General features: G+C 42.9%; 1 protein-coding gene across 1 annotated transcript in view; it reads left to right on the top strand.

Moving 5' to 3' along the window:
* The first annotated feature begins 9463 nt into the window (after positions 1–9463).
* NRDE2 (NRDE-2, necessary for RNA interference, domain containing) overlaps positions 9464–19691 on the top strand; it is a 44207-nt gene continuing 33979 nt past the window's right edge. Inside the window, exons 1-3 of the mRNA XM_006839577.1 lie at positions 9464–9527; positions 16314–16422; positions 17625–17852. Coding sequence (XP_006839640.1) covers positions 9464–9527; positions 16314–16422; positions 17625–17852 — 401 coding nt within the window. The remainder of the gene's footprint in view (positions 9528–16313; positions 16423–17624; positions 17853–19691) is intronic.

The raw sequence follows: 19691 nt of genomic DNA on the forward strand, positions 1-19691 counted from the left end.
TTACGGGAGTAGAAAGCCTCATCTTTCTCCCGCGGAGCGGCTGGTAGTTTCGAACTGCTGACCTTAAGGTTCGCAGCCCGATTCGTAACCACTACGCTTGGCTATATATATAAGCAAACTCTTCATCAATTTCAATTCATGGCTGCATATATAAATAAACATCATCAATTTCAAGCCATGACCCTCCCACTTAGGCCAGGAATTGACTAATCCCTTTTCAGTAAGCCATAGACAATTTATTTGATAATAAACTATGGTCACTTCATTTGCATAGTCTAGTCACCTCATTTGCATAGTCTATTGACCAATCCCTGCAAAGTGCATACTAATTTCCAGGCAGGCTACAGCCCAGGGTCAGACAAAAAATATGGAGCCATCAGTTATTTACAACTCACCCAGAAAATGTCAGTCAACCTGTACAATCAACCTGGGGAGAAAACTAAGGTAAAGGCAACGCCTCAGGGTTCAGGGCGATTCTCTTAAGCTGCTTTTCCAAAGAACCAGTGCATAAGGCCACATAAAGGAACTCATTTTATCACAGTAATAAGACAGAAAAACACTTAGGTATCATCTTTAGGGAGTCTCTGGGCGGTACAAATGGTTAATGTACTTGACTATTAACTTAAACGTTAGAAGTGGTTGGGGTTCTGCTTCTGGAAAGTGACAACCTTGAAACCCTATAGAGCAGAGCTCTACTCTGACACACACAGGTAGGGTCATCATAAATTGCAACCAACTTGACAGCCACTGGAACTTGTAAGAGGGAAAGTAAGCACAACTATGATGAAAAAATACTTACCCATAACAAGTGCACCCTAAAGGAATTAAAGAAGGAAGGAAAGGCCAGAAGCAAAAGATAATTCAAACTAAAAGTCCTGGTGCGATGCTGTGGGTTAATGCGCTGGACTGCAGAGTCACTTTGAACTGTAAGGTTGGCGGTTGGAGCTCACCAGCTGCTCCTCAGAAACCCTAATTAGGGTCGCTACGGGTCAGAACCAACTTGAGGGACTTAACAACAGAAAATGGAAATTTATAGGTGATTATTCCTCATCTTCTTTCTACTTTACTATATTTAAAACTTTTTCTTCTGCGAAAAAGCACGCATTGCATATTTAAAATGATAGGAAAAGTTTGTTCCCCTCTGAATTCCTATATGTTGTTGGTGTTGTTATGTTCCGTGGAATAGGTTCTGACTCATAGTGACCTTGTACAGGGTTTCCGAGGCTGTAAATCTTTACAAGAACAGAAAGCCTCATCTTTCTCCCGCGGAACAGCTGGTAGTTTCGAACTGCTGCTGACCCTGAGATTCGCAGCCCAATTCATAAGGGAGGCACAAGATGAAAACCAATTTAATTTTGATGTTTTCACCCACGACTGGAAATGTACAGCTGGGAAGTTGACTTCTGCTCTTTTTGGCAATGTAGGAGACCATGAAAGGAGAGGTACAGATGGGAACAAAAGGGGAGGTGAAGAACCAGCCTCGCCTGCCCCACACTTAAAAGACACGCAACATAACCCCAAGGATTGCAGAGATTTAACTCTGTTCATTACAAAATTATTATTTTTAATAACAGCTCAATTAGTAAAGATTTAGCTATCTGCTTATTACAAAATTACAAACCCACAAAGGCTTATGTTCCTATCAATATGACCAATGAAATGTATGTCACTTTCTTGAAGAGCTATAATCACGACAACATCTGCAAATGCTTTCAGAGCATTTTAGGAAGAAGTCCTAATCTAAGAGGAAGCAGCTCAGGAAACTTCATTTCGCCTTTAAAGATTTTGGTTAAAATGACTTTTACTGTGCTGGATTAATCCATTGTAGAACGCGACATGATTAGAATTCCTTCTTAGAAGATCCACCTGATGTGGTAAGAAAAGTGGATTTGGTGGTGATGGTGTAGAGTCGTGGGGGTGGTGATTGTTGTTGTTATTGTTATGTGCCGTGGAGTCGGTTCCGACTAATAGTGACCCTGTACAGGGTTTCCGAGGCTGTAACTCTTTACGGGAGCAGAAAGCCTCATCTTTCTCCCTCGGAACAGCTGGTAGTTTAGAACTGATGACCGTGAGGTTTGCAGCCCGATTCACAACCACTATGCTACCAGAGCTCCTTGGGAATGATGATAGGTTATTATAAACCTGGTTTGGGAAGACTAGTTGGGATCCTGGTGTGGCGCTGTAGGATGGACACTTGACTACTGGCTGTGGGGTCTGTGATTCAGGCCCACCGGTTGCTCCTGGAGACCCTATTCAGGGTCACTGTGAGTCAGAGCCAACACAACACACTTTAACAACAAGAGTAATCTTAATTGCAGTAATTAAAGTGAAAGAGAACAGTGGATGAGGTTGGTGGTAGTAAATGGAGAGAAATGCATAAATTAAAATATGCATATTAGAGATTGTTGTTGTGTGCCTGGGAGTTGGGTCTGTCTCATAATGACCATGTGTGAGGTTTCTGAAAAGCAGTTGGGGGGTTTGGGCCGCTGACCTTGAGGTTAGCATGGTTCAGTGTTTGTCTGACAGAGCCACACCAGGCTTAATGATTGTGGGAAGGTCTATGATAAGAAGAAACAGAATAATTAGAACCCTGTGAATCTGAACTAATAAAATATTGTTAAAGAAACTATTTAATAAGTATGTTTAAAATGATTCAAGAGAAAAAAAAGGATAGAAATCATAGTTTAGTAACAAAATTTGATGGAAAATGAATGGATAAATTATTGGTTCAAGTTTTTCAAACTCCATTACTTCTTACCGACCTTAGCATCATGGACACAGATGACAGAGTTGACATGTCAATTTGAAATTTTTTCTTAAATAACAAAACTTTAAAATGTAAATTATTCACATAATTCAAAAAAGCAAAATAACTTGGGTTTTGCTATGTTGCTCAGACATTATTAAATATTTTCATCACCCACTCATTTCCATTCCCAGAAGAAAAAAAAAAAATCACTTTTATCCATGGCTCTTACAAAATGTCCTCAACCCTCCTGAAAGAGAAATAAGTAGTATAAGTAGACATCCATCTCATGAATATTCTAATCAGAACATCATTATCCAGCATCACAGGAGATGGCCAACTGACATCATGCCTTATCTAGATTCTGTATGATTCCTTAAAAGCTTACATGTTTCAGACAGATTCCTGAGGATGTGAGTTGTGAGTTAGGTATAAGCTTGCTAGTTTAGCTATAACTAAAGAACGATGTCTACATCTTATGGCATTTCCAACCTAAGATGTCTCCTCAAAAAACCCAGAAGCAAGACCACATCAATGAAGAAGCTCAGACTCCTTTATTTTCTGGTTTCCAAGGGACATATTTGCTTTCTTTTACTTTACAGAGACCACAAAAAAATTCCTCAAGATTAAATGAGTTGATAGACCCGTTTCTCCAGTTGCCTGCGTTTGTGAGTGAAGATTCTTTCCCTTTTAAGATGAAAGAAGCTTGCTTTCACATGTTCTGGGGAAACCAGTTTAAAAGTCTCGCTCACCACTCCAAAGAATTCAGACACCATCCCGCTCTGTGATGATGAGTTTGAGTGTGGAAATGGTGTCATTCATTGATTCATTTTGTATGATTTAGAATTCTTGGTTGCAAGTGACAGAAAGCCAACTTGAATCTGTTTACTTGTAATGGAAGAATGTATTAGAAAGATGTTGGACTCTTTCCCTGGACTCAAGCATAGGAATGAGGCTGAACTCCAAAGACCACCAAAGTCCCAGAACCTCTGGAAATCTCTTCTTCAACTCACGCCTGACTCTGACTCGCTTCTTTCTACCTTTACTCTCTGCAGGCAGGTTTGCTCAGCTTTTCCACCAGCTCCTAGACTTTTACATCTTGCAATCCAGATACCCAGAGAGAGACTGGCTTCCAATTCCCAGTTACAAATTCCCTAGAAAAGAACTTTGCTAGGCCTGGCTTGGGCCAGAACCGACTTGAGCACCCATCAACTACCGTTATGTCTGACAAAGCCTAAAATGTTTGCTATGTGGACCTTTACAAGGAATCCTGGTGGCACAATGGGGTAAGTGTCGGGACGCTAACCAAAAGGTTGGCTGTTCTAACCCATCAGCCTCTCTGAGGAAGAAAGACGTGGCATTCTTCTTCCATAAAGATTTATAGCCTCTGAAACCCTGTAGGACAATCCTATTCTGTCCTTTAGGAGTCCTGCTGTGGCGCTGTGGGTTAATGCGCTGGACTGCAAAATCCGCTTGAACTGCAAGGTTGGTGGTTCAAGCTCACCAGTTGCTCCTAGGAAGCCCTATACAGGGTTGCTATGGGTTGGAAGTGACTCAATGGCACTTAACAACAACAACAACAACATTCTGGCCTTTCAGGTCACTATGAGTCAGAGGATTTGGTTTCTGGGTTAGCCGGTAAACACATTTTGCTTGTCCCTAGTTTAAATGATTAGTTATCAATTGATTGAAATAAAAACCCTTAGTTTGGTATTATTATTATTATTATTTTAATGTTTTATTGTGAATTATGTGATAGTTTACATGGGAGAACATTAGCTTTACATTCATTCTATCATATATCGTTTCATTGCCATGGTTATAATCCCCTCCATGCATCATCAACCAACCAAAGGGTATACCCTACAAGCCTGCCCCCTGGTCATCAGCACACAGCCTCTCTCCCTCTCTGGGTCTGAAGTCCCCAGCTGCTCCATCTCTCCACGTCAGCATCTCTGCCTCCCTAGTTTGGTCTTAAGCTTCGGAAACATCAAGTGGTTTCACAAATGTTTTTGTAAATAAAGTTTTTTGGAAGACACACACCCCCCTTTTATGTATTTATTGTGTAGGTTGCTTTTCTGATCAAATGACACAGGCTGTCTGACCCGCAAAATCTAGTGTTCACATCCCATACCAGGATACAGAAAATTTCCATCACTCAAAAAGATTACCTGTGCCCTTCTGCGGAACATCTCCTGGAAGCAGGCAGTCACTGATCCGCTTTCTTTCACTGTTAATCAGCTTTTTCTAGAACTTGATAGAAGTGTTGTTGTTGTTGTTGTCAGGTGCCATCAAGTCGGAACCAACTCATAGCAACCCCATGCACAGCAGAACGAAACAATGTCTAATCCTCAGCCAATCTAACTACCGCCACCACACTCGATGCCATCAATGATGCCATCTGGCCGATCCATCTCGTTGGGGGTCTTCCTCTTTTTCTCTGACCCTCCATCTTAACCAGCATGACATCCTTCTCCAGCGACTGTTCCCTCCTGACAATACGTCCAAACTATGAGAGACGAAGCTTAGCCATCCTAGCCTCCAAGGAGCACTCTGGCTGCACTTCTTCCAAAACAGATCTATTGGTTCTTTTGGCAGTCCATGGCACTTTCAGCATTCTCCTCCAACACCACAATTCAAAGGCATCAATTCTTCTACAATCTTCCTTATTCACCATCCAGCTTTAGCATCCATATGAGGTTATTGAAAATACCATGGCTTGGGTCAGGCACACCTTAGTCCTCAAGCTGACATCTCTGCTCTTCAACACTTTAAAAAGTTTGATAGAAGTAGAATAAACCAAACCCACTACCACCGAGTTGCTTCTAACTCATAGCTGTAAATCTTTACGGAAGCAGAAAGCCTCAGCTTTCTCTCACAGAGCAATTGGTGGGTTTGAACCCCCCAATCTTGGAGTTAGCAGTCCAGTGCTTGTCCCACAGCGCCACCAGGGCTCTTTCATAATCACACAGTAAGTACTTTTCAAAGTCTTGTTACGTATACCCAGCATACCAATTTTGAATTTTATTCATGTTGTGTGAATCTGGCCTTTGTTTATTTTTATTCTTATGTTTGTTGTTTTTTAAATAGCCTTTTTCATTTCTAGTTTTAAATTGTGTATTATGGAACGTTTCAACAAATTTAATAAAAGGGACAAAACAGTCCATGAACTCCGATGTACAAATGACCCAGTTTCAATAGTGAACAACTGAAAGCCAATCTTATTTCCCTGCGCCTCCATCCACTGCATCCTGGGTACCAAACCATTTCACTTGAAGTATTTCAGTGTGTATGCTTAAAGATAACCAGTTTCTGTCTTTTCAGTGACTGATTTTTCAGAAGTAGATCGCCAGATCTTTCTCCTGATGAGCCACTTGTTGTTGTTGTTAAGTTCCATTGAGTCGGTTCCGACCCATAGAGACCCTGGATAGGGTTTCCGAGGAGCAGCTGGTGAGTTTGAATCACCAACCTTGCAGTTCAAACAGCTTTGCAGTCTGGCACATTAACCCACAGTGCCACACCAGAAGCCACTGGGGGGCCTTAAATCTCCAACTTTTTAGTTAGCAGCCAAGTGCATTAACCATTCACACCATCTAGGACCTCCCTAAAAGATAAGGATCTCAATATATATATATAATCACAGCACTATTATCACCATGCTTACAAAATTTTAATAATAATAATACTTCCTTAATTTGATCATATTTCCAGTCAATGTTAAATTTTTCAACAGGTCACATAGTTAGCTGCTGCCACAGTAGTTCTGACTCACACTGATCTCACGAATAACAAAAGGAACTGTGCCTGACCCTACACTATCTTCATGATCTTGAATATGTTTCAGTTCATTGAGGGTTTCCCTCACCTGTTCATCAATATCGTCATCTTCCTTCTATCTTTGATTGAATCACAATCCAAATTACGTGCAGTATGCCTCTCAAGTCGCATCTCCTTCAACGAGTAAGTCCTTCTTTGCTTTTATGTTTGCCCTTCCACTTTATTTGCTGAAGAAGCCATGTTGTTTGTTCTATATGGTTTCCCCAGTCAGAGTTTTGCTGATTTTTAAACATCCTCCATAGTGGTGTTGAACAGCTCTGATACAACTGTAGAATAAGCTCCAGAATGCTAATCCCAAAGTTGGCAGTTCAAGCCCACCAGCCGCTCCTCAGAAGAGAGATGAGACTTTTAGCTCCTGTAAAGATTTATAGCCTCAGAAACCCTATGCAGGGTCACTCGAAGTCAGAACTGATGTCATGGCAGTAGGCTTTTGGTTTTATGGTTGTTTTTAATGTTCCTCTGCATTCTTCATTTCCTGAAAATTAGGAGTTGGTTTTCAATGACTAAGTTTTCAGAAGTGGATTGCGAGGGCTTTCTTCCAAGAACCTTTGGATGGACTTGAACCTCCAATTTTTTGGTCCAAGCACACTAACCGTTTGCACCACTCAGGGACTCCAGGTACAACCTACTCATGGCCGCTAAGTTGATTCTGATTCTTGGAGACCCATGTGTTGCAGGGTAGAACTGGCGATCACCAGTTCTTTTCCCCACCGTAGCTGGTGTCAGGCACCGCTGTGGAGTTGATTTTCAGTAATAGTTGTTGTTGTCATTGTTGTTAGGTGCCATGGAGTTGGTACCGACTCATAGCGATCTTATGCACAGGAGAATGAAACAGTGTCCGATCCTGGGCCAAGTCTACTGAAAATCTGTCAGTCCACGTGACAGAGTAGAACTGCCTCAGGAAGCAGGTTGCCAAATCTTTCTTCCATAGAGTTGTGGGTAGGTTTGAACCACTAACCTTATGGTTAACTGCTGAACTCTTAACTGTTCCACCACCAGGGTTTATGGGGGCCTTTAAAGCTTGAGTGGTGGTGCAGATTTCGGGCTTATACACCCTAATTAAGGAGCTCTGGTAGCGTAATGGTTACGAATTGGGCTGCTAACTTCATGGTCAGCGGTTGGAAACTACCAGCTGTTTCGCGGAAGAAACATGAGGCTTTCTGCTCCTGTAAAGATTTACAGCCTTGGAAACCCTGTACAGGGTTGCTATGAGTCGGAACTGATTCTACGGCACATAACAACAACAACAACAACAATGTATTTCCTGGACTTCTAGTGTGGCCCTGTGGATCAGCACTGGACTGCAAACCACAAGGTCAGCAGTTCAAATCCACCAGCTGCTCCTCGAAAGTCCTAAACAGGGTCACTATGAGTCAGAACCGATTCGACGGCAATTAACAACAACAATGGATTTCCTATTAGAATTCCTGCTGGTATAGTGTGTTAAGCATTGAGTTTTTAACTCAAGGTGGGTAGTTCAACCGCTGACCTTTTGCCTAGCAGTCCAGTGCTTATCCTACAGCACCACACCAGGAATCTTTTACGTGGAAGCAGTCACATCCAGAGTGTGGGAAATTATAAATCCACCAGCCACTTACCAGAAGAAAGGATGAGGCTTTCTGCTCCCATAAAGATCTAATTCTACTCTGCCCTGGAGAGGCGCTATTGAATCGTAATCAACTTGATCTCAGTGGGTTGGGTGGTATTTCCAATTTAACTTTAACGTTGTTTTAACTTCTGAGATCTAAGAAATGTATTTCATTTATGTATCTATTTTAATCTGTAAATACTTTAGAATGTATCTCTAAGAAATTTTTTTAAGTAGCCTTAGTGTCATTAATGTATTATTAGTTCATTTAAGAAAATTAACAATTTTAATGTATCATCTAATACTCTGACCACCTTCCTATTTTTCCGTCTGTCTCAAAAAGGTCTTTTTATAATTTGTCCCATCAGAATCATGATGAGGCCATACACTGCACTTGATTGATAAGTCCGTACATTTTTTAAACCTACAGCAATCTCCTGATCTTAAAACCATTGATATGTTGAAGAAACCAGGCCATTTATAATTTCCCACACTCTGGATTTGACTGCGTCCACGTGAAAGATTCCTGGTGTGGTGCTGTAGGATAAGCACTGGACTGCTAACCAAAAGGTCAGCGGTTCAAACCCACTAGCCACTACTCGGAAACACGATAAAGGATTGCTATGCATCGAACGGACTTGACGGTACTTAATAACAACACGAGGTATGATGTCTTTTGATTGCTCTGCTGTTTCTACATTTCTGATAAGATGCAGATTCAATTATTATTATTACAGTCAAGAATACTTCACAGGCAGTAAATGTACTTTCTAGCTAGCAAAAGACCTTTGAACTTGATGGGACAGATCTTGCACTATTTTGCATTCCTTTTATTTAAAGGAATGCTTTGCATTACTTTATTTAAAGTGGTAGTCAGAGAGAAGTTTGGATATTCTGCGACACTTAGAGTCAGACTTGCAGTCACAAACTCGCAGGATGATTTTTATTAGGCGCTTTCTATATGCCAGGCACCGTGCTAAGGACTTCAGATCAGTTAACCTTCTCAGCTTTTGACAGATAAAAAACCTGAAGCTTATTAAGTTGGATTCGACCCAGTTTGTAAGTAAGGATAGATCAAGGGGTCGGGTTGGGATTCCTGCATTAATTGTTAGGACCTTTCTGCTCCACACAACTCCTTCTCCAGTCCCCGCATTTTCCGGCTTTCAGTGCACCCGGGTCCCGCCCAGGAAACTACACTTCCCAGAGCGCACCGCGAGGACAGAGGCCTTACGGCCTGCGCTCTCTCGCGTGAGCCATTTCAGTAGAGGGGAACGGCAGTGAGGCCTGTAATCATGGCGCTGTTCCCAGCCTTTGCGGGAGTTAGTGAGGCCGCCGACAGCGGGAGCACCAGGAAAGGTAAGCACAGGGCAGAGGGAGGCACTCGGTGGACTTAGGACGGCGCGTCTCGGCTGCTTTGGATTTGTTTATCCACTTGTATCCCAGAGTTCTCCCCGGTGTCGCAGTGCCTTCTGGGAAGAGCGCCTGGCTTTGCCCGGTCTTCTCCAGGGGCCCAAAAGCTGAGGTCGGGGTTCGTGTAGTGGGGTGAATCTGTGAAGCTGGGAGTTGAAGTTACTGTTTTTTGTTGCCTCCCGCCTCATCCTCCACTGAACCGCAGTAGCTTCTCCAGTAAAATGGAGACCCCTGATGCAAACGCTGGGCGATGGTATTACAGTTCCTTTCTTGTCTTATTTAGTCTTCAAGTGTTTTGGGGTCCTTAGCTTTTGGTCGGCTTGAACTCGCCCATCAAACCGTTTTTGCTCTCCCGAGGAACACAGCTCCTAGGGAAAGGAGCTGTTGTTAAGTGCCGTCCAGTCGGTTTCTGCTCCTAGCGGCCTTGCATAGGGTTTCCGAGGCTGTACATCTTTATGGGAGCAGAAGCCTCGGTTTCCTCCCGCGGAGCGGATGGTGGACTCGAACCGTCGCCTTCCGAGGCTTATCCTACGGAGCCACCGAGCCACCGCGCTCCCAGGGAAAAGAGCTAGTGTTTATTTATTTGGACCTACTGTGGAGTCCTCGTATGACGCTGTGGGTTAATGCGCCAGATGCAAAGCCGTTTGAACTGTATGATCGGCGGTTCACGCTCACCAGTCGCTCCTCGGAAACCCTGAATAGGGTTGCTACGGTCGGATCTGACTCCATGGCACTTAACAACAACTGTGTGCCAGTGGTAGCGTAGTGGTTATGAAACTACCAGCTGTTCCGCTGGAGAAAAATGAGGCTCTCTGCGCCCATAAAGATTGGCAGCCTCGGGTCAGTGTGAGTCAGAACCACTCCACGGTACTTAACAACAGCTGTGTGCCCGAGGAGCTCTGGTAGAGCAGTGGTTACGAGTCGGGCTGCTAACATCAAGGTCAGCAGTTCGAAACTACCAACGCAGGAAAAAGATGAGGCTTTCTGCTCCCATAAAGATTTATAGCCTCGGAAACCCTGTACAGGGTCACTATGAGTCAGAATCCACTTCACTGCACACCACAACCACTGTGTGTGCCAGGGACCTTGGTGGTGTGTGGGTCAGGCACTGGGCAACTAATAGGAGGTTCAAACCCACCAGCCGCTCAACGGGACAAAGATGAGGCATTCTGCGCCCATAAAGATGTATAGTTTCAGAAACCCTGGCTAGGGTTACTGTGAGTCAGACTCATCAACTCAGTGGCAGTGGATTTGGTGTTTTGTTTTGTTCTCTGGTAGGGTAGTGGTTACGAATCGGGCTGCGAAACGTAAGGTCAGCAGTTCCAAACTACCAGCTGTTCCGTGGAAGAAAGATGAGGCTTTCTGTTCCCGTAAAGATTTACAGCCTCGGAAACCCTGTACAGGGTCGCTATGGGTCAGAACCGACTCCACGGCACATAACAACAACAGGTTATTTAAGCCGCAAACATTCCTAATGTCTGCGTTTTTTCAAACTGAGGCACATAGCGGTAAGCTAGAAGAAAATAGACATTTCAAAAGAAAATCCTAAATTTTGCGCTTTGTGTGGCAGCGCCCAATTGTGTGTGACATCTCTGTTACATCCTCTAACTGCTTGCTCCTGGTCTTCCCTTTGGGGCAACACTGACGTAACAGTTGTGAATAATTTTCCATGTAATTAGTGCAGTGTTAGTTTCCTGTAGCTTCTTTGAGGTCAGGGACTGCCACATGCCAGCACAAGACCAGGACCAGAATATAGTAGATATTCCATTGTATTTGGTGAATATACAACCCCAGTTGTCTTTAATACCTTCCATACTTTGTGGCCTAAAAGACATCCATGCTTTGCCTCTACCTGAAATGTTTTATTTCCCCCAAGAAATGCTGGTTCCTTTTAGTACGAAATGTATTTTCAAAACAAAACAAGTAAACCCACTGAGGTTGAAACCACAAACTGGGTACTAGGTCTACTGATTGCTTCTGGGTTATCATCGTTACTTTTCAGACATTTTCAGTGGATAAAACCAGGAAGAGAAAAATATATCATGAGTTCATATTTATAGTTCTAGTTCATATGGACTATTATGAGGTTTAAACTTAACTTCTTTGATTTAATGTATTTATTTTCCCTTTGTCTGAAAATATCAGTTCCTGGTACCATTAACAAAATCATGTATATCGTCAAACTGTGTCAATATTATTAATAGTTCATCATTTCTTATGATCCTTTTCATTCTTAGGACGTATTTCACAAGGGATGTGCAGTCAAATGATTATGTTTTAAAGGCATTTGAGGAGTCCTGGTGTGGCACTGTGGGATAAACACTGGACTGCTAACCACCCGGTCAGCAGTTCAAACCCACCAGCTGCTCTTTGGAAACCTTATACAGGGTCGCTGTGAGTTGGAACCACCTCAACAACAACTAAGTCACTTGACGTAATTCATCCACCCATAGTGGAATTTTTTAAAAACATTTTAATAGGAAAAAATTATGTAACAAAGGTATCACAAAAAGCAGTCTTTTCACCTGAACATGTGTAGGGATGATTCGCAATACAATTTTCTGTTAAAGGCTGCTGCAAATGTAGTCTCTGTTCTTTCTCATGCCTGGCTGTTTTTCTGTTTGGCCACAGTTAGTTCTGAAGTGGTTTTTTTGTCTCATGTCTCAGCCTTCTTCCTTTCTTAGATTAGTTTATGTGTAATAAAATGTAATGCATGGTGCTAATATCTAGTCATGTTTCAACCTTCGATTGATTTATTCAGAAACATGTAGAGACCAAAGGTTGGTCAGTCAGTCCTATCCTTTGTTTTAGGAGTTGGTATCCTTCTGGGCTTCGCTGTAATGTTACATCCTGCTCCATAGCTAACAATGATCTAAATACTATTTGATTTTTATCTGGCACTTTTACTGTCAAGATGTAAATAAATATAGAAAAGGACTTTGCCATCTGATTACTAAGGTATCTTGTAATCTCTGGTAACTTTCTCCAGGCTTCTGTTTAACAGTTTAAATTTAGCAATCCAGATGTGTAATTTGAACAATTAAGGTTATGAGTAAGTTTAACTCACACTTGTCTGGTTCATCTCTGCACCCTCAGAACCTAATAGATACTCATGTATTCTTTATGTTTAAATATACATTTACAAGGAAGAATAGAATTATAACTTTATACCAGGAGCCCTAGTGACCCAGTGGTGAAAGAACTCAGCTGTTAACTGAAAGTTTGATGGTTCAAACCCACCAGCCGTCTTCGGGAGAAAGATGAGGTTGTTTGTTTATGTAAAGATTTAGTCTCAGAAACCTTTGGGGCAGTTCTGCTCTCTTGTAGGGTCACTGTTAGTCAGACTTGACTTGATGGCAGTGGGTTTGTGTTATACTTTCTAGATAGAAGAGCCTGACGTCTTTTTAAAGATCTCAAATCCTTCAGTATGTTCAGTGGGGTCACAGAGATTCAAGAAGCTCATTCATTTTAATTATTAACTTACTTTTTTTAAAAAACACTTTTTATTGTGAATTGAGTGAAGGTTAACAGAAAAGATCACATCTACTTTACATTCAACAAATTATATGATTTGTTTCATTTCAATGATTACAATCCCCTCCCTGCAACAAGTTATCCTACTTCCTGCTGTGGCTCCCCATGTACAACATATTTCACAAATGAACAAAGCAAAATATTTGGCGTGAACTTAGAAAACAAAAAGTATCTATTCATTTAAATAGCCGAAGGGCACATTCTGTAAGCCAGCCTCCTGCCTGCAGGCACACAGCCTTACTCAGTCCATGGGCCTAGAGCCCACAGCTGCTCTGTCTCTCCACGCCACCACCTCTGCCACCGTCTCTGCTGTCGCTGCTTTTCTAGGTAGGGATCTCACCCTCCACTCCTGCCTTTCTTTCTTGATAGTCCTGGGATTGTCTGTTCCTGAAATGAAAGGTTAACTCCCCCCACCCTTTAGTTACACATTATCTACAATTACAGTTGTGACAATCACAGTCCTGCTAACAATTTCTCACAATTGAGTCATTAAATCCTATCAACATCATTCTCCATCCCCATTCACCAGGCCCATCTAGAAAAGAAGAAAACTATTCAGTGGGGATTCAAACTTCCCCTACTCATTCTGAAACTAAGCACATTATTGAAAACTTGTGAGGCAGCCACTTCATGCCTTTAGAGCCCCCTCACTTTTGATAGCCTATGTCTAAGTGGCCCGTCCCTATCAACTCCGTACACCAAGGAGACAAGCTTGCTCCTTGATATGAAGAATCCTTCCAATACGATTGGAGTTTAGAACAACTGCACCCATAAACAAAAATCCAGCTCATCACATTTTAGCAATTTGCTTTTACTGTCAGTATCAAACATATTTATCTTCCTCGATTTGAGTTCTGGTCAGCTAACCATCCAAGCTAGGTCAAATGGGTACTAGCTGCAAGTTTAGGAGTTCACACACTTCATACCAGCTGGCCGCTCCACTCTCAGCCCCTGGAGAGTTCACACATCTCCCTGAACTTCAGACCAGCCAGGCCTTCCTCTTTTTTCTTTCATCTCAAGGTCATCTGGTGTCAGTAGACCATGACCAAACTCAGCCAGTGTCTTCATTGATACATTTCCCCTCACTTGCACTCACAAGTAGACCCAGATGGTCACCAGTGAATGTGATAGATTGCTTGCAGGTTCCCTTTGAGTTTCAGTCCTGTCAGGTTTTCCCTAATGGGCTGAACCATTGCCCACAGGACAGCTTCACTGAAGCCTAGAGGTGCCTCATAAAACCAGCTCCTCCTCCTGATCACACCTTCAGGAGGTACTATATCACCAGTCCTTTCTCTGATTACCAGTCACCTTCTGGATAATTCCTTTGCTGCCTCCTGTAGTCTCCCCATGCTCTGTGTTTATTCAGCTCTTGAACAAACCACGTGTTTCTCTGTCTGTATCCGTGTTCATCTGTTCCCTCCCCCACCAGCACCTCCGGCTCAGCCAACTCAAATGTCCTTTTCTCCAGGAAGCCTTCCCCACTCACACCCCCACCCCAAAACCCTCTTCACATCTCCCACCCTGGCTTCATCCCCTGTGAAGACCTTCCAGGGGTCATATTGTATCTGTTTTATTAGTTTGACGCCACTCACAAGACTGGGAGCCCATGGGAACAAGGGCTCCTTTTCATTCTGGGTGGCACTTGGTATTTACTCAGTAGGAGACTTGGTGGCACAATAGTTAAGCACTCAGCCACTGACTGAAAGGTTGGTAGTTCAAACCCACCCAGAAGCTCAGGGCGAAAGACTTATCAATCTGATTCCATAGGGTGACAGCTGACAGATACCCTCTGAGGCAAGTCTGCTCTATTATGTGGGGTCACTATGGGTCAGACTCGACTTGCCAGCACTCTACAACAACCGAAATGCAATAGATGGTTATTGAGTAATTAGATGTGTAGATGAATATGTGACTTAAATAAAGAACCCTCGTGGCACAGCGGGTTAAGCATTGGGCTACTAAAAAAGTTTGTCTGTTGAAATCCACTAGCTGCTCTACAGTGAAAAGACACAGCTTCTGTGGATTTCTGTCTGCTTCTGTGAAGATGTTCCGCCTGGGAGACCTATGGAGCAGTTTTACTCTGTCCTGTCGCATCGCTGAGTCAGAATCGACCAGATGGCAGCGAGGGGGTGAGAGTGGGGGTTACGTGCCATGGACTCCGTTCTGACTCATAGCGACCCTGTATAGGTTTTCCTAGGCTATAAATCTTTACAGGAGCGGAAAGCCTCATCTTGCTCCCACAGAACCACTGGTAGTTTCGAACTGCTGACCTTGAGGTTGGCAGCCTGACTGGTAACCTCTGCACTACCAGAGCTGGACCGCAGAGTCACAAGCACCGGGTGCGTGCAATCAGCAGATGCTGAGCGCTTGCACCTTGCACGATCTGATTGGGCACGAAGGTAGATCCAGTAATTGATGAACTAGCCTCCTAAGGTCTGGGAGAATCCAGTAGGTATAAGTAAGTAAATAAGAAAGCTAATGCAAGGTAAAAGAACCTGTCACTGTGAAATGCCTGCTTTCATTTCATTAAAATGATACAAACACCTTGTTGTTGTTGTGAGTTGCTATCACACCTCCAGTTCATAGCATCCCCATCTGCACACAGAACTGCTCCACAGGGTTTTCAAGGCTAACTTTTCAGAAGCATATAGACCGGCCTTTCTTCTGAGATACCTCTGGGTGGGTTTGAACTGCCAACTTTTTGGCTAGTAGTTGAGCACTCAGCCACTTGCAGCACCCCGGGACCCCACAGATTATTACCCAGAAGGCTGATGCTGGCACCGTGTGTTTTATTTATAGAGAGGAGCAGGTCTGTGTTATGTTTCTACACTGAGATGGAGCAGTGGACTCTCTTCTTTTAGGCTCCTAACCCTCTGTAATCGCATTAGGCACGATGGGGCTTTTAGGCATGATTTGCTTTTCTGACTCTTCAGAAAACATCTGGCTTTGAATCTGAGGTCATTAAAGCCGAATGCTTTGGAAGCTTTTACACGTGCTGCAGGTCAGACTTGTTAAATGGTTTGTGCTTCAGCTGCAGCTTGATCTCAGCATTTCCGCATATCAAGGTGCTTTGCCCTGCGGACGGTTCACCAGGCCCTGCTGGCCCTGGCCGAGCTCGAGGCTGTCAGCTCTAAGATGGACCTCCTGCCGTAGAACTCCTGTTGAGCACATTTCATAGATCTTTTCTCTCTCTTACAGAATTGGACTGGCTGAGCAACCCAAGCTTTTGTGTCCAAACCCTAACCCCCCCAAGCCAACAGCCTGCAGCGGTCCCCACCTTCAATTCCAGAGGGTCACCACTGACAAGGTAGGGTGGTTGGGGACAAATGGGGTTCTAGTCTTTGTCAGGGAACCGTCTGTAGCAGAGTTTAAGTATAAGCTCCTTAGAAAACTGATGGAAAAGCTGGGTAAAGCTCTTCCTCTGACTTACTAATGTTTTATTGGTTATTTCCCCCACCCCCATTCCTGAGAGTGTGCCTTTTTTGAGATTGTCCCGTTGCGTTGAAATAGCAAGTCCACGACCCAGTAATCAGACCAGGAGAGAAATGGCATCTTTGTGATTCTTAAACAACTTACCACACTGACCTCATTAGTAACCTGTAGGATGTTCTGTGGAAGAAAGCTGAGGCTTTCTGTTCCCATAAAGATTAACAGCCTCAAAACTCTATGCAGGGTCACTATGAGTGGGAACCGACTCCACGGCACACAACCACCACAACCAGGATAATCCAAGGGGGCGTCAAAAAGTCCGTGGGAAAACAATGAAAAGATAATGGAATTTCTGCACAAACTTTTTGAAACCCTCTTATGTCCTGAGGGGTGTTTTCAACACTTTTCTAAAACTTAAAAGGAGCTGGTAAAATGCAGTATGGCTTAAAAGTGTTAAGAAAACTTTTGGACAAGCAGAGTGGCACACATCTCTTCCCCAGCTTTGCAAGGATTTTGTTTGAGTTCACTGAGTTGAGAAATGAGCTCTCTCACAGACCTGGGCCTGATAGTCTCATTAGTATGATGAACCAACCTGGTTATGCTCAAAAGCGTAAGGCGAGGGAGTTATTTGTAGATGTTTCCGTAATGAAGAAGAAGAGCTCGTTTTAACCCTTTATTTTTTAAAAAAAAAAACAATTTTTGTTTTGTTTTCATGAAAGATCTGTTGGCTCATATTAATGTGAGACTGGAAATCAATCTTTTACAACGTTGCATTTACAAATACTATCTTTAAAAATAAAATATTTTAAAATACTCTAAAATAATTGATAGATTATTTTCAGTAAGAGGCAGAGATTTGAGATTGGAGGTGTAAATTAACTCTTCCAGTTAGAATTTCTTCACTTGTTCGTATTTGAGGCTCAGCTGTAAGCTTGTAAGGTGAATTACGATCTAGGAAGGTCTTGGAGACTCCATGGATAAGTAGGAAGTCATCGGGCACACTGATGGTTACTTATTTTTCACTTATACTGTCTTCCCTACCTCTTTGAAAACAATTCCAACATTGATTTTCCTCAACAGGAGTCCTTTGAAATCAGAGCCTTCAGATGACAGTGACAATAACAAACAACTGAGACCAACAAGCAGAAAAAAGAAGAAAGACAAAAAGAAAAAAAGGAAACGTCAGCACCACAAGAAAACCAGGAGGAAGCGTGGGCAGTCGAGCAGCAGCGGATCTGAGCCAGACACGGATGCTGAAAGGGACAAATCTTCCAGAAGCATCAGTAAGAAGGAGCCTGAGAAACCCAGGTAGGTTTCTGTCCTGCTGTAGCTGTCATCTTCTCAGTCTGGGCTCTTCCTCCCTTGATTGTTCCACAAGTTAGACTATAGAATGATGGCTTAGCCAGTCCATCCGAATGGATCTGTACCATCGTTGTTGTTAAGTGCCATCGAGTCGCTTCCGACCCATAGCATCCCTGCATAGGGTTTCTGAGGAGCAGCTGGTGAGCTTGAACTGCCAGCCTTGCAGTTCAAATGGCTTTGCAGTCTGGCACATTAACCCACAGCATCACACTAGGACTCCATACCATCATTTGTTGTTGTTGTTGTTGTTAGGTGCCGTGGAGTCGGTTCCAACTCATAGCGACCCTGTACAGGGTTTCCAAGGCTGTAAATCTTTACTGAAGCAGAAAGCCTCATCTTTCTCCCATGGAACAGCTGGTAGTTTCCAACTCCTGGCTGTGAGGGTAACAGCCCGATTCATAACCACTACGCTACCAGAGCTCCTTAGATCAGTGTAAAAAAATATGAACATGCTCGTAAACAAAATTAAGGCTAGGATTTTATTTGTGAAATGTTATTTAGGCACGGTAATGATGGTGCCAAGTAATGATTCATATTAGACCCAAAAAAAAGTCTCTGAGATTTTTGAAAGATGGCATACCTGCCACACATTGGGTGATTGGGTGAGTTCAGGACATAATTAATGGTTTCCTCTATGAAGAGGGATGGACCTTCACACTTACAGAATTATTACTTTCTGTACTGACTGATTGATCCTCTTGGGTGGATCTTCCTTTTAGTTCCTCCCCCTCAGCCCCTGTATTAGGACTGAAACTGACCATTGCTTTTGTTCTTAACCTCAACTTTTAAAGTCTCTTCAGACCTGGCTAAAGCCACTGTGGTGAGGGTACAGAAGCGCTGTTGACCACACAGTGTTCTTTCCATGGAGGCTTTATTTCTTCCCATAATTCATTCTGCTATCTCCCTGGAGAATGGTGAGTAAGTATGGTGAAAGAATACAACACTGGTACCCACCTTTCCCAATTTTAAATGACTCAGTGTTCCCCTGTTCTGTTCGAACAGCTACCTCATGGTCATTGTACAAGTTCCTCATGAGTGTATTGAAGTGCTCCAGAATACTAATGGATCATACCTTGTCATGGTCTACATAGTCAAAGCCTTTGCATAATCAGTAAAGCACGGGTAAACATCTTTCTGGTATTCTCTGATTTCAGCCAAGATCCATCTGATGTCAGCAATGAGATCCTCTTTCCATGTCCTTGTCTGAATCCATCTTGACCCTCTGGCAGTTCCCTGTCAAAGTACTATTGCAGCTGTTGGGGAATTATCTTAACATTTTACTCGCAGGTGATATTAATGATATTCAATGACTTCCGCATTCCATTGGCTCACCTCTTTAAGATGGGAATAAATAGGGACCCCTTCCAATCAGTTGGCTAGGTAGTTGTCATCCAGATTTCTTGGCATAGATGAGTGAGTGTCTCCAGTGCTGCATCTGTTTGTTGAAAGGTTTCAGGTTGTGTTCCATCAGTTCTTTGCCAGTGCCTTCAGTGCACCTTGGACTTCTTCCTTCAGTACCATTGACTCTCTTCAAATGGTTGAACATCAACCATTTCTTTTTAGTACAGTAACTCTGTGTATTCCTTGCATATTCTTTTGATGCTTTCTGAATCATTTAAAATTTACACATGTTGTTGCAATCGAGTCAATTCTGACTGTATAGGGTTTCCAAAGAATTTGGCCCATAGAATCCTTCAATAGTGCAAGTCGAAGCTTCCATTTTTTCTTCAGTTACTTCAGATTGAGAAATGCTGAGCATGTTCTTCCCTTTTGGTTTTCAAACTC

This window comes from Chrysochloris asiatica, unplaced genomic scaffold, assembly GCF_000296735.1.
Source record: "Chrysochloris asiatica unplaced genomic scaffold, ChrAsi1.0 scaffold00025, whole genome shotgun sequence".
Classification (NCBI taxonomy): domain Eukaryota; kingdom Metazoa; phylum Chordata; class Mammalia; order Afrosoricida; family Chrysochloridae; genus Chrysochloris; species Chrysochloris asiatica.